This window comes from Temnothorax nylanderi, unplaced genomic scaffold (assembly GCF_030848795.1).
Source record: "Temnothorax nylanderi isolate EJ_2023f unplaced genomic scaffold, tnyl_v1.0 TNYL_tig0016_pilon, whole genome shotgun sequence".
NCBI classification, from domain to species: domain Eukaryota; kingdom Metazoa; phylum Arthropoda; class Insecta; order Hymenoptera; family Formicidae; genus Temnothorax; species Temnothorax nylanderi.
In genome coordinates this window covers 2022302-2040284 of record NW_027249078.1, presented here as the reverse complement: position 1 = coordinate 2040284, position 17983 = coordinate 2022302, and the positions used below count along the sequence as shown (strand labels likewise).

The 17983-nt window shown below is 38.5% G+C and overlaps 3 protein-coding genes across 12 annotated transcripts; 2 read left to right on the top strand and 1 right to left on the bottom strand.

Moving 5' to 3' along the window:
• Positions 1–74: 74 nt before the first annotated feature.
• Sf1 (uncharacterized) lies at positions 75–6726 on the bottom strand. The gene is made up of 9 exons (XM_071698844.1): positions 6176–6726; positions 5711–5866; positions 5050–5125; positions 3264–3416; positions 3066–3172; positions 2800–2966; positions 2559–2717; positions 2206–2480; positions 75–2119 (listed from the first exon to the last, which is right to left on the bottom strand). The coding sequence occupies exons 1-9, from the start codon at positions 6453–6455 to the stop codon at positions 1564–1566; spliced, it is 1929 nt and encodes a 642-aa protein (XP_071554945.1). The 5' UTR covers positions 6456–6726; the 3' UTR covers positions 75–1563.
• Positions 6727–7008: 282 nt separating this feature from the next.
• Positions 7009–10637, top strand: LOC139768528 (cytospin-A-like). Of its 8 annotated transcripts, none has more exons than XM_071698783.1 (6): positions 7009–7050; positions 8125–8173; positions 8241–8558; positions 8683–8715; positions 8789–8939; positions 9159–10637. In XM_071698783.1, exons 1-3 carry the CDS (start codon positions 7022–7024, stop codon positions 8511–8513), a joined length of 351 nt encoding a protein of 116 aa, XP_071554884.1. In that variant the 5' UTR covers positions 7009–7021; the 3' UTR covers positions 8514–8558; positions 8683–8715; positions 8789–8939; positions 9159–10637. The 8 variants fall into 8 exon arrangements, with proteins under 8 accessions (XP_071554884.1, XP_071554886.1, XP_071554883.1 ...); XM_071698785.1 differs by having other exon boundaries at positions 8786–8939; XM_071698787.1 differs by lacking the exon at positions 7009–7050 and adding exons at positions 7251–7548; positions 7689–7782 and having other exon boundaries at positions 8683–8939.
• Positions 10638–11180: 543 nt separating this feature from the next.
• On the top strand, positions 11181–17076 carry LOC139768519 (WD repeat-containing protein 48). 3 transcript variants are annotated; one of them, XM_071698764.1, is made up of 12 exons: positions 11181–12066; positions 12435–12651; positions 12821–13033; positions 13111–13430; positions 13497–13682; positions 13769–14086; positions 14159–14261; positions 14336–14501; positions 14573–14764; positions 14842–15088; positions 15161–15280; positions 15371–17076. In XM_071698764.1, exons 1-11 carry the CDS (start codon positions 12019–12021, stop codon positions 15221–15223), a joined length of 2073 nt encoding a protein of 690 aa, XP_071554865.1. In that variant the 5' UTR covers positions 11181–12018; the 3' UTR covers positions 15224–15280; positions 15371–17076. The 3 variants fall into 3 exon arrangements, with proteins under 3 accessions (XP_071554865.1, XP_071554864.1, XP_071554866.1); XM_071698763.1 differs by having other exon boundaries at positions 11182–12066; positions 15366–17076; XM_071698765.1 differs by having other exon boundaries at positions 11184–12066; positions 13111–13406; positions 15366–17076.
• The last annotated feature ends 907 nt before the right edge of the window (positions 17077–17983 follow it).

Here is a 17983-nt window from a genome sequence, read left to right as displayed (position 1 = left end):
ATTGCATAGAATTAGTATCCCTATCACTGAACACCCCCTGTTCGAAATCTGCGCGTATACGAACAAGCGCGTACTCCGTTTTATACGTGTTTATTATATAATTAGAATACATAGCAAGCAACTTAGCATATCTCTATCCATAATTTAATTCATTATACATTCAACATATGTAATACTAACGTAGCACAAAGTAACATACGTGGCTTGAAGCTTTCGCGAACTTGCCTAAATCTCCTGTAACGTACGGATAACACATAGTAAGAAATTATTGCGCTTGGACGTTTGTAATTTCGATTATTATCTCCGTCGTGACAATAACGGGCGAAATGTATATGATAATTTGTCTTTGCAAATAAATGAAAGACCACTTGCGAAATTAAAGATCCGCGATATTTCACTTGCTAAATTGAATACTTTAGCAGCAAAGTTCTTTTCGTTGCTAAAGTACACGAATTCACTCATAATGTAATTACGACTGTCTTAACAAACATATACGTATAATCCGGATATTTATGATCGAAGATTACATATACGTTGCTACAGAAGTGATGATTCTATGAATTAAGTCTAAAGTCGCCAATAGATTTGTATTGTCCTGCAGTGCCCATGGACACTCTCGTTTAGTGCACGATTCAACGTTCTAGCGTGATATGAAATTTTTTTTACTAACTTTAAAATATCAAAATCTTTCAGTGTTCGAAAGATTCAAAATGTAAGAAGTTTTTATGTCTAATTTGCAAATAAGTTGGCATACTTATTAAAATACTACATGAATGTCGCAGAAATTATTATCACTTCTGCAATTTCATCTTCATCGAAAACAATATTACCGATTACTTACGCTAAGAGTTATGAATTGTAATAGGTGTGTGTGGTGTGATATATATATATATAATAGTATTTTTTAGAGTATTATATATATATATCTATATATATAAATAAAATATATGAACAAATATTTTTACCTATGTTACAATTCTTTCAACATTGATAGGTTCGATTTCGGAAGCGACGTTCGGAAATGGAATAAAGTGGAAAAAAAATTGTCAAATTGCTATACTTGTGCTCAAGAAGAGGATTCGTGATAGATAAGTCATTTACGATGTAATGTCATTCACATGATATTTTATACGAAATTACAGAGTTTATTACTTGCAGTAAATTAAAATCGGTAACTAGGTAAAACTACGTGTTCCATTAATAAATACGATTTTTGAGTTTCTCAGCATATATCTTCCACATAGAATTCTCGCAGAATTCTGTTAATCATCACACCAGAATATTCTCATAACGAGGCAAGATTATACATGGGAAAAAAAAATTTAAAAAAATGGAAAAAAAATAAAATTAACTGATCACTCAAATCAAGATTGCGACGTAATTACATCGTTCCTATTTTCTCGTCTATCTTCATCTTTTCTGACTTCCTATTAGGACATAATGCCTCTTTCAGCTTCTACCCTCCATCTTCATTTTCTCGTCTTCTTCCTCAAACTTTGCTCCATCTCAATGATATCGTCTGGCTATTACATAGATCGGAAGTCATTCGTTACGTGATTAGGACTAACTGGTGGGCGGAGGTGGCGGCGGTGGTTGCGCCAGTAATGTCGGCAGCGTGTTCAGGTCAATACCGGGTGGTGCAGGAGTCTGTTGTTGAGGCGGAGGTGGGACCGGGGCAGCCGGTGGCCAGCCACCCATCTGTTGCGGCTGCCAACCACCGGGGAATCCCGGAGGCGGCGCCGTGCCCGGCGGTGGTGGCCGCATCGGTCCCTGCTGACCTTGCTGCCACGGCGGTATGCCCATCCCGGGCGGAGGAATCTGCGTGGGCGGCATTTGACCTGGTGGCGGCGGTTGATTGTTGCCGGCCATCCATGGCATTAATGGCGGAATGTTGGGCTGCGTAGTGGAACCAGGTGGTGGCGGTGGCGGCTGCATCACTCCTGGCGGCGGCGGCATGCTTACTGGTGGCTGCCATTGCATGTTCATGTTGTTCATCCCTTCGCCTCCTTGGCTCCACGGTGGCGGTGCCATGCCCGGGGGCGGCATCATTGGACCGCCCTGCATCATCTGCGGTGGTGGATGCGCTGGAGCTGCCATTAACGCGCGAGGTGGCTGTTGTCTGAAAAAGACAAAATCAAAGCATCCAATATAAATGTAAAAAAGATCGTTGCGCAATGGGGAAAAATTAAGAAAGAAAAAATGTACCTATCAAACAGTCCGGGATAATTGGGATTGGGAGTCTGTCTGTTTTGTCCCGTTTTCGATCTGTCCGGTGGTGGGCCTTCTCCCAATTCTGCCATGAGCGACATGTACTCTTCATCTATTTTAGCTTTATCTCCAGCTTGACCCATTCCTCCCATTCCAGCGGCTGCAGGGCCTCCTTGACCGGGTCTCTTTGATCTGCAATCTCGAGCAATATGTCCTGCACCACCACAACTTGAACATACTATGTTGTTCGTCACATTTGGTTTATCGGGGCACTGAAATTCAATCGATATTATATTAGGTACAGAAATAAGAAAGATCTTTTCGATAAAATATTACACAATTTCACAAACCAGCCAAGATTTATGATCCGAAGCTCCACAATTTGTACAACGAGGCCCATCATTCTCGCGTAATGTTCCGTTCAATAAAGCCAACTCGCGTAATTGATTACGACGCAAGTCGTTTTGACCTTCCGGCACTTCCACACCTTGCCGAATAATTTCGTGAATCTGTATACACGAGTACAATTAATTACATTGGTCATTTTATTTACCTCACTATTATATTTAAAAAATGCGATATAACACATACTCGCTCCACGGCTTTCTTCACAGCATCTAAATTGTTTGCGGTAATATATGCATGTAAGGGTTCATCCTCGCCCGGTAAAGGCTGCCCATCTTTCCTGCCAACTTTTCCTTCCTTTACAGAGCCCTTTCCACGAATTATAATCTTTGCCCCAGTTTCCTTCTCCATAGCTAAACAATTTTTAAACAATAAATATAAATTAAGATTTCTAACTGTATGCGTTGTGTCAGTTTATCCATAATCTTCGAAATGCATTTTGTAGTACTTACATTTTAGAGTATTTCCACGCGGTCCAATAAGCAAACCAACGAAATTTATATCAGGATGCTCTTCCTGAGGAATCATTACTTTATCATGGACTCGTATTATTGGTGGCCTAGGAAAAGTAAACATAAATATTAAGAAAATGAATATTTATTGTAAAAAATTAGCATAAAAAATATATGGTATATCTGTGTGAGACTCACTTATAATCTGGTGGTGGCTTGAACTCTGGATTGATTTTAAGGATCTTCTGAATCAGATTATGACGTTCTTCCTCTAATTTACGTCTCGTACGATATTCTCTCGTGTTCAACCGTTTACCATCGCTACTGTAAATAGGCTCCGGAGACGGGGATCTGAAAAATAAAAAGAACAATACCATATCAAGATATAAATTTTCATCAAGATGGTACTAGCGTACAAGCAACCTGACCCTACACTATGACTGTATGAATATATAAGTGGGGAAGAACCGTTGATTTAGAGCAGAGAGTTATGCGTATATAGATTTTGTTAAGACTCTGATAAATAAGTCATTATGCAATTTTTCTTTTGATACTGATTTTATTTAGCTTCTCTATAAATATACTATCTGAGAAATTTAAAATTTCTTAATAAATGATGAAATTTATGCTGTAAATTTATCTACTGAAAAAAAATATTTTGTATAAAAAATTTTGTCTACAATATATCAGAAAAAAGCTAACTTATAAGAAAAATTTTAAATAATATGCAATAATTTTGCTTCCATAACAGTAGTATACAGTAATAGGTGTTAATAATATTAAGTCATTGCATGACATTGTATCAGTTTGCTTACGTAATCAGTTATGTATTTTTAAAAACTACAACAAGACTGTGTATTATAGAATTTCCCAACAGTGCCAAGGTATCGAAATAAAGAATAGAAAAATTGTCGGTGCCGAATATAGCATAGCTGTATATTTAGTATTCTATAGTAGGCAACCACTGGAAGACTGCGCGTTTGTGCACGGCAGATATCGGTATGATGTCAGCTGCTAAGACAGATCCTGTGATTATTAAGAAATAATCTTTTGTATTAGTTATAATGTAATTGTGGTATGTCTTACTATGTATTAACGGAAACACAATGACATAAAAATAATGGTTCCAGCTAAAATTGGAAAAGTTAAACCTATTGGAATAAATTAATTTATTAGAGAAAAAGTATATGCATTTATTATTTAAGACCTGTACCTGAAAGTAACGTTAAATTCTTTGTTACAATATTACGGTACGAATGAGAATTTCAATAAACTGATATTTTCCTGAAATCTGCTCGTTAAGGTTGTAATTAGAAACAGATATTGGCAAGTCGATTAATGATCTTCCTATTGGCATCAAGATTATTATAACAATTTTAAAATGTGCCGTGCAAATCACGGCAGCCTGAATAAAGGGACAGAATCTCACTCAAGATGACCCACGCATAAAGTTCTGTAGACCAATAGCGAAATATCGAATAATGAAATGTCTGATTGCTAGAAAAAGATTACGATAGGTCACCTCAGAGTTATTCTATGTGTGCAAAAATTCTATCTATACAAGACGTATGAACTAGAATACCCACTGTTCTCTTTAAACACTGCTACTGACACAGTTCATCGTATGTCAAATCTCAAATCTATCAAGAGCTATTGTCTTATTATGCCACACGCGTAATTCGTAAATTTGCAACTTTAAAGATATATGACTCAATAGCACTGCAGCAGTGTTTAATAAAAATGAGATATTAAAAAAGATTGATTAGGGCAAACCAATACTATCAAAATTCATCTTCTGTGTTGCATGGGGGCTCTAATCAAGCCCAACGTTTTCAAATGGACATCGGTATTCCCACACTAACTGAACCTTTGAGCCACAGAGATATCTTTTAGGGCTCCTGTGTATTACGGGCTGCTGTATGTTCAGTAGATAGGTATTGTAGATATGTAATGTTCATTTTTGGTATGTAAGTTTCTTTCAAACCTTTCCTCAGGGTTAAGTGGAATTCCAAGATCTCCAGTGCGTAGCTTCCTACTGATTTCCTCAATCTGCAGCTGAACTGTAAACCAACGGGTTAGAGGGGGCGGAAACCCCAACAGTTAGATATTGCCAATTTGCCGTATACATTCTATAAAATAAGCATGTCTCTCAAGAAAAGTAATAAGGTATCTCGCACATATATTTGAACCTTATTTCCAAAGTCAAAAGCTTGCAATGCTTTGTATGACTTATTCAATGCTCAGTTTGAAAAGTACTGCAAGGTACACAAGTAAACTTCTCTGTTATCACGTATCTAAATGAAATATATAAGTCCATTATGTGTAGCTCATCTAATTAAACTTCATGGTAATAAAAATGCATCGACGGTCAGATTATAGTTATTCAGCAAAATTGGCAATCCCTCTTGCCAAATTTGATGATTTTATACAGTTCTCAAAAAGTCCTGATGCTTACCTCCAAGAATTTTGAATTTTTGATATATACATTATCATACTTACACATCATTCATAGCCATCTACTCTTATAAATTAGGTTTTAGAAACTTATGTACAGAAGCAAAGAACTTGAAACGGTTCCCTAGCCATACGTATTAGCGTACTAAAGGAGATATATTGTTAATGTCGTACAAGAGAAAGAAACTTACAGAGATAAGCCTTCTCCTGCTCGGAAGTCAGATTTGTCGGTAGTACTGTAGGCATGCCTGGTATAAATGTTTTGTCATGTTCGCTACCACTCCATCTAGTCTTTTTCCTCTTCTTACGTTCTCCCTCTTTTGATTCTTTCTCCTGTTTACCATCGCCTGCGAAGAATCCCATCGTTAAACCACAAATAAACCACAATAAACGTGTTGTTAAAATAGAAATATTTCTCGCGTTTGTTCACAGGAACTCGAGAACAGAAAACGTTCCTTGTGCATTTGCAGAACAAATTAGGTTCTTCGTAAAATGAAATAAGGCTAATAATTAATCATTAAAAAAAGATAAAAGATCAACAGAAAGTATTAAGTGGCGAACTTAATTTGCTTCGCAAATGCGCGCAAGAAACGTTTCCCGCTTTCCGCGAGAGGTGGAAGAAAGAAAGAGAGGAAAGAGGATGCAAAGACGCTTACCCTCCGCTTCCCGCTTGCGGCTCGCCGTTACGGCGTTCGCCGTGTTCGCGCTCGGCTGCGTGCCGTTCGCGATCGCGGCACTCACCGCGGCGGCGGCGGAGGCGGCGGCGGCGGCGGCCGCCGCGGCTGCTGCCGCTGTCGCTGTCGCTGTCGCTGTCGCTGCCGAGTTCACGCTCACGGCGTTCTGCTGCTGCTGCTGTTGTTGTTGTTGTTGTTGCTGTTGCGCGTTCTGCAAGTAGCTCGGGTTCAACAGCGACGTGAAATTCCGCGATTGATTCATGACTGCTTGGCGTGGCGACGCCGTGCCGGACGTCACGCTCGCGTTGTCGTAATCGCCAACGACGCCAACCCCGTGGCCCGTTGACTCTCCCGACGGCAGTCGACGCCCAACTCCAATAACGATAGGCGAGAGGCGTTTACGATAGCGGGTTTACGCACCGAGAAAATGGCGAGACCCCGCCGATCTACGAGGGCTGAGGGCACCGTTGGCGACGTTGGCGTTAACACATCTCCACATCTCCATCCCGACGTATCGCGGCCGGACGTTAGCGGCCGCGTATCACCCCCTCCGATCGCGTTAGCGACAGGCTGATTGGCGCGCTCGCATCGACCAGCCAATCGCGACTTGGCGACGTTGGGCGCTAGCAGGTGGCGCGGCCGACGGACTAATCCCCGATAGGAAGCGTGTCAAGCGTGGCGTGTTTTCATGTAGGACGTTTCTCCGTTTCTTCGATTACGGCACGAGCCGATTCGTATGTATTTGACCGGAAATGAATGTCCGGGAAAGAATAAGGCTATTTTCCATATCACCTAAAAGGAAAACAGCCGAAATCGTTTGTATTTCGTATGAAGACTTTTGAAGTGCAATTGAAAAGGTTTGTGAGTCATTCGTTTAATCGTAATTAATTAATTATTTTTACACCATGCATTTAGCCGAAATAGATAAATTAATAAAAGTTTTTATACGGAATCGTTTGTATTTCGTATGAAGAGTTATGAAGTGTGATTAAAAAGGTTTGTGAGTCACCCAGATAATTTTAATTAAATATTTATAAACTCGGTAATTAGCCGAAATATAGATTTTTAGTTAAGCCCCTTGCACAATGCCAGGCAACAGGCAATAGGAACAGGGAATAGAAATCAGAAATCATGTATAAATGCAGAATAAACAGTGACACAGGCAATAGGCACAGAGTTTCCGTCACGTTGGAAATTCTGTGCCTATTGCCTGTTGCCAACCAATCATAGCATTCGAATTTTTTAGGTTGTAATTAACGATTTTTTGGTTATTTCCTGTTCCTATTGCCTGTTGCCTGGCATTGTGCAAGGGGCTTTATTCATGTTAAAAGAAGAAGGCGCTAGTGTTCCCGAAGGTCCGTCTGCAATCAGAATTAATATAAACGTTTTAAAAATTATTTTATAGTGAAATAAATAAATATACAGACTAATAAGCCTGTAATTATAAGCGATAGTTGCTAATTAAGTTTGTGACTCTTATAATTCCATCTTGCAGAGGACCTCCGTAACGAGATCAAAGATGTACCAGCTGTGCAGGGTGAAGAGGTTATCTCAAACGCCCTGCCACAGCCCAATTGAGCGACTCAAATGTCATTACCGCTGAGAAGTACTTCTTGCTATTTTTTTTTTAATTTATCTATTTCGGCTAAATGCATGGTGTAAAAATAATTAATTAATTACAATTAAACGAATGACTCACAATATTGATATTTATGAACCAAAAACACGATAGCATATTATTAATTTCGATAAAACACAGTCAGATAAATACCGATGAAGAACGATTACTAGATTATATGCTAAATATCATAAAAAATGATAGAACATTTATCAAAAATATCAGATTTGTTATCTGATATTTATGAACCAAAAACACGATAGGATTATATAGACTTTTTTTTTTATCTAATTCTATCGGATCTTTTAAGCAGGGAAGGTTACAATACAGAAAGGGAACAGAAACTTATAGACCTCCCGAAAGTGAGTGCACTAAATTTACATGTGTAAACAGGAAATGGGCGATTGCTGATTATTCGTATGGTTATAGAGTGGGCTAGAGGAACGAGATACTCTACTTCAAAAGCAGGAGGAGTTGACGAGTGAACTGAAGAGTCTGAGAGCGACTGCTGACGCTAGTGCGGCAGAGGTAAAACGCTTGACGAAATGCGCCGAGTTATTGGAGGCGTCATTGGACTCAGCAAACGTCGAACGAAAGCAGTTGGACATGGAATTGGCGGAAGCGAGGCAAAAGTGGGAGCAGTTTCAAACGGATTTGCGGATGGCCATGCGAGTTGCCAACAACTTAAAAACCAAGCCTTAGAGCGAGTTGGAACGCGTGGTAATGGAGAACAAGGCGCAGAGAGAGGTAAGCTGAGAGCGCTGGAGGCACAACTCGATAAACTTAACAAAGATATATATATTTCATTTTATTCATTTTTGGGACGGGGATTCTTCGTACCTAATCGTGCGCTTTTGTTGTTGTTACACAGAAACAAAATCAACGCCTGCGGTTTTGAGTCCGGGTGAGTTGTTGCTCAAGTGGTGTCGAGAGAAAACGATATGCTACCGGAATATCAATATAACTGACTTTAGCAGTTCCTGGAACGATGGCTTAGCGTTATGCGCGATTCTGCACTCCTATTTGCCGGGAAAGGTACCGTACGACACGTTGAAGCCAGTCGAAAAGCAGCGAAACTTCTCGATCGCCTTCTCTGCTGCCGAGAGTGTTGGCATACCAACTACTTTGGTAAATTGACTAATAAATTAGTTTCTACTAGAATAACTATAAGTGTTTCTTATAGTTTCTATTCTCTGAATAACTATAAGTGTACATGAGCATGAAGTATGATAACTCATTAAAATAATTTATAATAAGCCGATAGTTTAATCGCGTAATTGTATATCTAATTGTTACGAATATAGTCTCTTGTGAGATTAAGAATAACGTAAATCAATCTTTCCACAGAACATCGATGAAATGTGTGAACTCGATCGACGCAACTGGCGACAAGTCATGACGTACGTGACTAGCATTTACAAGCACTTCGAAACGTAACTGATCACTATTCCATTTGCATTGCCTGTGCTCAGACGGCACGTGCTACTGTTGAATGCGCTCGGCATTGCGAGACGAGCGAGAAAGACCAACAGCATCTAGTCAAGCAATTTTATGTTGAAAAGAAGAAAGCTATGCAGCAAGAAAGATTCCGAAGATTTATCGAAGATCGCTGGACCGATCAGCACTGCCTACTAATTAAATCCTCTTGTACGCGTTGTATACAGTTTCGAATCGGAGGACGTATGAACCGCTGGAGTATATGCAGAGTTCGATGGAAGACCAAAACACCAAATGGAATTGCCGTTACTATGAGACTGAAAACTTTATATATTATATATGCATATAAATGTACACGTACATACGCATATGTGGCGTGTGCGCTTTGTAGGACACGAGCAAACTCGAGAATTTTTCGTACGTCGAATGGAAAAGAAAAAGGAGCCGTATAACCGTGCAAGCAGCTCCGTGAGCAGCTTTCTGCAAACGAAAATGAGCCGCGTATAACTGCGCGCGGTGTTCCTCAAAGAACGAAGCCCAGCGTTACGCATTCGCGAAGAGTACACACACATTGCCTCTGCATCGTAGTCTTTTGCACTGTTCTTGCAAAGAGTAAATCGGAAATCGAGTATTTGCGTTCCTCTCGTACCGAATATTTTTGTACGTGTATTATTTTTCGAGAGACTTTTTGTAGAGTTTATAAAATACGAATGTACAGAACGAAGCGCCTTAATTTAAGAGATCTAATTTATTGCAATTGGTCGCATTTAGTGCTCTTACCAGGCGGAGAGGTCCGTCCCCTCCCCCACCCCACATTATTCCCGAGAGAGTATTTTTGAGTTTCTACTTTAGTTAAGGAAAGAAAAAGAGCTCTAAAAGGAGCAATTAATGTCGTGCGAAGATTAAGTTCTCTGTGATATAGCAAGATAGCCCCGAGACAGAGATACAGACGTTATCGTTATTACTATTACTAATATTACACTATTATTCGCTATTAATATCGTCCTCATCGTCGTTGTAAATATGCCGTTTAAATCTATTTTTCCGAAATGGAGCTAATAGTGAAATTAAACTGAATAATAAAACCTAGTTAACATTGAAGAATTAAAGTTATCCAATTATTTGCAAGATTTCCGACTAAAATATTATAAATTCTAATATAAATGTATAACATAAATTTTACAAACAACTTAAATAATCGCAAAGATACAAGGTGATAAGCACCAAGCGGCCGATAATTGAACTAAAGTGCGTGATCCTTCATGAGTTTGTATAACAATCTGATATCGCAACAGAAAGCAACAAATCTGGTATATTCGTTTTACCGTTTTAAACATTTAAATGGAATACTATAATTCTCACGTGATGAATAAATATGTATTAATTTAATCATATTGTTGTATCTACTTTGAATAATGTAGGGAAACCCGAGGCACACACATAACGGGACCACGGGGAATAATGGGATATGATCGATATCTCTTTACAGAGATGCTGCCATGTAATGAAATGTTTCGAGATTATTACTCTTACAATGTCTCTAACCGCGTGCTGTTATCAGTTTTTATATTATTTTTAGCTGAAAGATGTTACAATTTGTTTAATGCGTTCGCTGTGGTCTCCGCGACTGAGTTGCAGTTTCTTTGATACATTTGCATAATATCTTATGCAAATGATAGGCAATAATAAAATTCTACTTTTTATTAACGTAAGTACATTTACGTTATTAAACAATCTTTTCTTGTCAATTTAATAAACTATCTGTGTGAATATTAATTATATGTGATGATACTGTTAATTTATATTATCTAAAGTAAACTTATACATTTCGAGGCATAACATCCTCAGCTACGAATGCTACGATTGGTCGATACCCTCGCCCGACGAAATCGCGTCTTTCCGTGCGCCATCGAGCGAGACGCGACGCGACGCGACGCGACGAATCGGACGAATTCACGAATGGGACTCGGACCGCTCGGCGCTCGGACGGCGCGATCGCTCGTTGGATTGGAGTGGATTGGAGGCTCCAATTCCAACATTTCCAATATTCCAACATTCCAACTTGGAACCGCGTGATGTAACGTGTAAACGGTACGTGCGTGTGCGTGCTATGCTGAGTGAGGCTGAGAGGCATATTGACGCCGGCGACACGACGGGACTGACGGGACTACCGGGACACCGGGACACCGGGACTACCGGAGTAACAGCGGCGGTGAGCGGTGACGGGACTGACGGGACTGACGGGTGAATCGGTGATCACTACGAGCATGGTGCGCGGCGTGCGCGCACGGCCGTCATGAACGGGATCTCGCGGTCGTGGAGTGTCGACAGTGTCGTCTGAGGAGATCGGCGATCGCTTCCTCTCGGTGGTCGCCGTGGTCGGTGGATGGTGGATGGTGGATATGCACCGCTACCGCCGCCTGTCTCGCGCGCTGTGCCGTCGACGATAATGCGATGACGAGTAAAACGACGACGACGACGACGACGACGACCACGACGACGATGATGCCACGCGACATCGGCGACATTCGCCGACAGTGAGTCGGCGACGCGGATGACAGCAACGACGACGACGACGACGACGATGCCGACGATGCCGCGAGTGCAGAGCAACGATCGTGCCCGACGTGGAATCTGAATCGTACAACGTATATACGGTGTTCGCATCCCTTTTCGCGTCCCGATTTCTCTGCGTTTTCCTTCGCCTCTCCGCGCGATCGAGACCTCGCCGTCGAGACGCCGGACGAAGCGGTCCCGGATCCCGGGCGCAATGGCAGCTCACAAGACGGGCGGGCAGAGCGCCCGTAAGAAAGTACAGGTATAATCCATTAATCCCTGTAATCAGTCTCATCTGTTGACAGGCTTTCAATTCCCGATTCGCCAACAACTTGCCGATCTTCTTGGCTGATGTCTCACAAAAATGTGCTTTATAATCTTCTTTACTACCCTCTTTGTGCTATGATAATGCATCGTTTGAGAATTGTTTGTTTCCTATGCTAAGAATCACATGTATAAAACATGTATAAGCGTCAAAATTGTCAAGTATATTTGCAACATTTGATTGCATTCATTGAAGATTGGAACAGTGACACGATAGTGATTTCATTAATTTCTCACAAATCGTCGTCAATGTATATAATGAGAACAACTATATTAATTTCCTATAATCCTACAAATCATATATAGGTGTCTATGGTTATAAGAGATGAGGTGGAGAAGCAGCACAGGGCAGGCGTTAATTCCTTGCAGTATGATCCAGCTCTGCACAGGCTATATTCCGCTGGTAGAGACAGCATCATAAGGATATGGAATTGCAGGAACATGAAGGAGCCATATATCCAATCTATGGAACATCATACGGATTGGGTTAACGACATAGTGCTATGTTGTAGTGGCAAAAATCGTAAGTGCGCCTTTACACAATATTCTTATTTGACTTGATAAATTTTTATGATATTCCACTATGCGAATATCTCATCTATGTAAAATATAACGTAATGGCTTCTCCAATTTCTACTATCAGCTTTTCTACTATTAGTTTTGATATGTTAATCGTCATGAAATCTGTACAGTTATATCTGCAAGTTCCGACACCACTGTCAAGGTATGGAATGCGCATAAAGGTTTCTGTATGTCCACTCTGCGTACTCATAAGGACTACGTCAAAGCATTAGCGTATGCCAAAGATAGAGAACAAGTTGCTAGTGCAGGTCTGGACAAGTCGATATTTTTGTGGGATGTTAATACATTGACTGCTCTTACCGCGAGTAATAATACAGTCACAAGTATGTAATCCGTGCATCCTGACCATATATACATCTCTTTTTGTGCCTATTAATATGCTTGAAATATCGTGTTGCAGCGTCGTCCCTGAGTGGAAACAGAGACTCTATATACAGCCTTGCTATGAATCAGATTGGCACGATTATCGTGAGTGGTAGCACGGAGAAAGTTCTTCGAGTGTGGGATCCACGATTTTGTACTAAACTCATGAAACTTCGTGGTCACGCGGACAATATTAAAGCATTAGTTCTGAATAGGGACGGGACGCAGTGCTTATCAGCGAGTTCCGATGGTACTATTAAATTATGGTCACTTGGCCAACAAAGATGTGTGCAAACATTTAGAGTTCACAAAGAAGGAGTATGGGCGTTATTGGTAATTACATGTACAATTATACAGGTATACAAGTTCTTCATCGTTTTAATAACTGCTATACATATTGCAGTAAAATCTCATGTGTTTTAGGCAACGGATAATTTTAGCCATGTGATATCTGGAGGCAGGGATAAGAGAGTTGTAATGACAGAATTAAGTTACGCAGAGAGATATACAGTTATTTGCGAAGAAAAGGCACCTATACTCAAGATGGCTATGACGCCAGATCAATCTAGTATTTGGGTTGCCACCAGCGAATCAACCATTAACAATTGGGTAAATAAAATCTCATAAAAAAATGTAACAAATTTTCATTTAAAAAAAAAACGTAAATTAAAAAATAAATGAAATTGTTATTTCAGCCAATAAGCCAAAAAGATTGGCAAGAGTTAGGAATTGGAGATTGTTGCGATACCGCAAGTAATGTATCGGGCAATATTTTAAGGAACATCGAACCTGCACAGAAAATACTGGGTGGTCCTGCTATAAGACATTATAATATATTAAATGATAAAAGACACGTGTTAACAAAGGATACGGAAGAAAATGTTGCACTATATGATGTATTAAAGGCATGTAAAATAGAAGATTTAGGCAGAGTCGATTTCGAGCAGGAGTGTAAAAAGAGAAATAAAATGGTGTATGTTCCAAACTGGTTTAACGTCGATCTCAAAACAGGGGTATGCATTTCTTTGACAAATCGGTGCTCTCTCGAGAACTAGGTCAGTTCTAAATTTTCTTCATCATTGCAGATGTTAACTATACATTTAGGGCAAGACGAAAACGATTGCTTCTCTGCATGGGTTTCCGCCAAAGAGACTGGTTTAGCGGAGAACGATGCTGTAGATCAAAAAGGTGATTAGCTTTTTCAACAGTGGTGATACTCGTGGCATGGATTCGAGAATTTAATATACTTTCTATTTTTTTAGTGAATTATGGGAACCTTCTGCTGCAAGCGTTACTCGAACACTGGTGGAGACCGTTACACGCTGATGACGAGAACGAGGGTAATGGCAATGATGGAAACGGTCCTATGCACACGAGAGGAGGAAATCCATACTTCTCAGTTCCTAGTCATACACCTGTCATTTTCAGGTATGCGAAGATCGTTGAGAGAGAGTTTCATTGACTAGACTACTAGATTATCATATTATTTTATTTTTCAGCGAAGTGGGAGGTAGAACCATCTACCGACTATTGGTTCGAGATGCCGCGGGAGAAACTGAGGGTGTCCTATTGAACGAGACCGTACCGCCATGGGTGGTGAATATCGTCGTGGATAAGAATCTTCCTCAATTCATTAAAATACCTTTTTATCTTCTTCCACATGCCTCTTCAGGTGTAAAGAGTTTGAAAAAGTATGCATCGCACCTTCGAATCTCTAAATCGCGCGATGATATACGATTGAATAATCTTGTGTGTTATTATTTTCAAGGGATCGTTTGATAGCAAATGATTTTATACAAGTGCGTAAAGTGGCCGAACATGTTTACGATAAAGTGCTCGGTGCAGGAAGCGACTCAGGTTCAGTGGCTGGTGGTGGAAATACAGTTTCCAGCGGGTCTCCGGCAGGCGATAGGACGAACACAGATTCCAATGCTGATAATTCTTCGCTGGCCGAGGAAAAAGTTGAACTCTTATGTAACGATCAGGTCTTGGATCCTTCAATGGATTTGAGAACAGTATGTGTCAAACTGAATAAACTTTTTGTAATCGTTGAGAGAATGTTTTACGTGTGTTTCTCTGTTTCTCAGGTTAGACATTTTATCTGGAAAAGTTCGGCGGATTTAACACTTCATTATCGTCCTGTTAAATAGTTAGGATTAACTACATTGCATCATGAATCTTTACAGTGTGCCTGGTTTTATACCATGGTAACGTATGCTACATACACTTTTTTTTCTTTCTTTCTTTCTTCATTGATTTGGTTTAAAAGAATTCAACATTAATCCGTTTCAGAATAGTGGAAAATACATGGGCTACTTGCAGAATATGGTACCTTGTACCACCTTCTTCTTAGGAAATGATCACCTGGATTTAACGAATGTTTCATGCGACGTTGAAGCGGGAGCGAAAGAAAGCGAGGCGTATTTGGAGTATTAGAACATAAAGTTCTAAGGCAATAATGTGTGGAAGTATTAATGTAAATTGCTCACTTTTATACACTTGCATCCTGCGGCCAAATTCACACAACGGAGCATTACTCGATTAATCTGCTTGAGAATGTCATGCTTTTTGTACCTGGATATAGAATTTAAAGTGCTTGTTGTCAGCCATATACCGTCTTCCCACTTCAAAAGTATCAATAAGAACGTATGGCACAAATGCAACAAAGAAAAGGGGAATAGACCGCATGGCCGAGAAAATTGTTGGTTCTGTTAGGTCTAATGGACCCAGGTGATCCACACAAATGCTTTTTAAATTTCCTTTATTAATTTTATTTTAGCGGTATTTCGTAATCATAGGATCGTCTTCTTTTAGTATTGTAATAAAAGTATTGAATATATTTATTGAGGGTATAAGAAATTATACAATGCGTTTTGTTATATGCATGCATGCAAAATGTGTACTCCACACACCTGCCTTGTTATATTAGAGAGCAAGAAAAGATATATATATATATATATATATATATGTAAAATATATGAAAGAGAGAAGAGAGATATGTCAATTTATCATTAATCAAATTATATTTGAATAGCCAAATTAGAAGTTCAATATTTCCTATTGTTCATATAGGAAATAAGAGAATGTATTTGTCTGCAATGTAATAAGATCAAATTCTGTCCTGATCGAAGGTAATAAAATATAAATGTGGGATATATATGCATGTTTAACACACACCAAAAATTAAATTTTGTAAGATAAATACCATTGATAATATAATTATTATCAAAGATTATACACAGTATTCAACAGAATTTGACCTTTGAAAAGATTTATGATGAATAAAAATGTAGTTTTTTTCAGTTAACATTCAATTTTTTTTAATTATAAACTGTACATACGAACACGACTGTGAATAATGTCCATTAATAATAATAGTATGCTGTGTGAATAAAAATTTAACAGATCTTATTGTGCAAACAACTCAGAGCCAATATTTGCCATTACTGCAAAGTGTTAAATTTAGGAAAGAAATTGTACTAGTTTTTAATATGCTCTGTGAGATACAATATTTGTTTGCGTTATTAAAATTGTGCATGCATGAGAGCAATTTTATAAATGTAAATATTTCGTCATATTTTAAATTAGGTAATTACAATTTTATCTATTATCAAGCTTGGGTTTACCTTGGTTTGGTAATGCTAATGCTTTACGTACGTTAGGAATTATTTACTGTCGCTTGTTTTCGTTTTCTATCCAAATACATATTATTAGGACACTACGAGAGAGAAAGAGAAAGAAACATTTCTTGACTGAGTGAAGATATATGCGTGGCTGGCAAAAATTGTATCGTCCTAGTTAAGAATGCCTTATTTGTTATCTTTACACGAGTTGTTTCAAAAAAATTGTGCGGTGAACTTATATTTTTTTAAATCGTTATCAAATCTTAGAATAATTTTTCGAACCAAATGTATAAATTAGACTATAATGCGAAAATATAGTTATCTTTTAAATATCTCGATATAATGTATCGCAAAAAATGAAAATTGTAAATTACCTTCGATTTGAAATTATTTTAATTTATTACAACAACAATTGATATGATTTTACTTACGTAACGATTATCTATAATCAACTAATTGTTCAGTTCATTGCATAGTTATCTGAAATAGTATATATTAGTGTTCTCTATACATACGGATTTCTCGCATAAATTAAAATCAATCATTCTTTATTTTATTTATTATTTTTTTAACATTTACTTCAGACACATTATTTGTTACCATAATGCGAGTAATCAAGATGTGCCTGATCATAGATCATAAGTTACAGGGGCATTTCAATCATGGCTTGTATTGATATTTAAAACAGCTCATAGTTACAAGATATAATTACATTAACATTTCTCTTTTACATTATCAACGATAAATTATAGAAGTTACCACATTATCACCATGAACTTTTATATTATATTCTTTACTATTTATTCCACAGCAGAGGCAGCATGTAATTTCATTTCGTTAAAGATGGTAAATTCAGTCGTTTCATTCAAAACATAATATTTTTGCACGGAAAAACGATGTATTAATATGAGAACGTTAATAGTATAAAAATCAAAATATCGATTTCATCTTTCTTCAATTTATGTAAAAAAAAAAACAAGATTAAAAAAAATAGCAAATTTGGGTGCCAAATTTTATACCGAAAACGATACTCGCAGAGCACCGTACGTTTTTGACAGACAGCATTTCCTTTTTGTAAACCTGTTTCATTATTAGGAACAGGTTTTACAGTGGTACTACTTACGACATAAGACTATGTAGCGAAAGATTAAATTTATAAATTTTTAGAACGAATAATATTATAGACTAATATCGTCTCTATAAAAAATCGAATGCTTGTGTCAGATTGCTTTGTAAAATACATTTTACTCTGTCCCAACGTGTAAGTTATTAAACTTTTCAATGTCA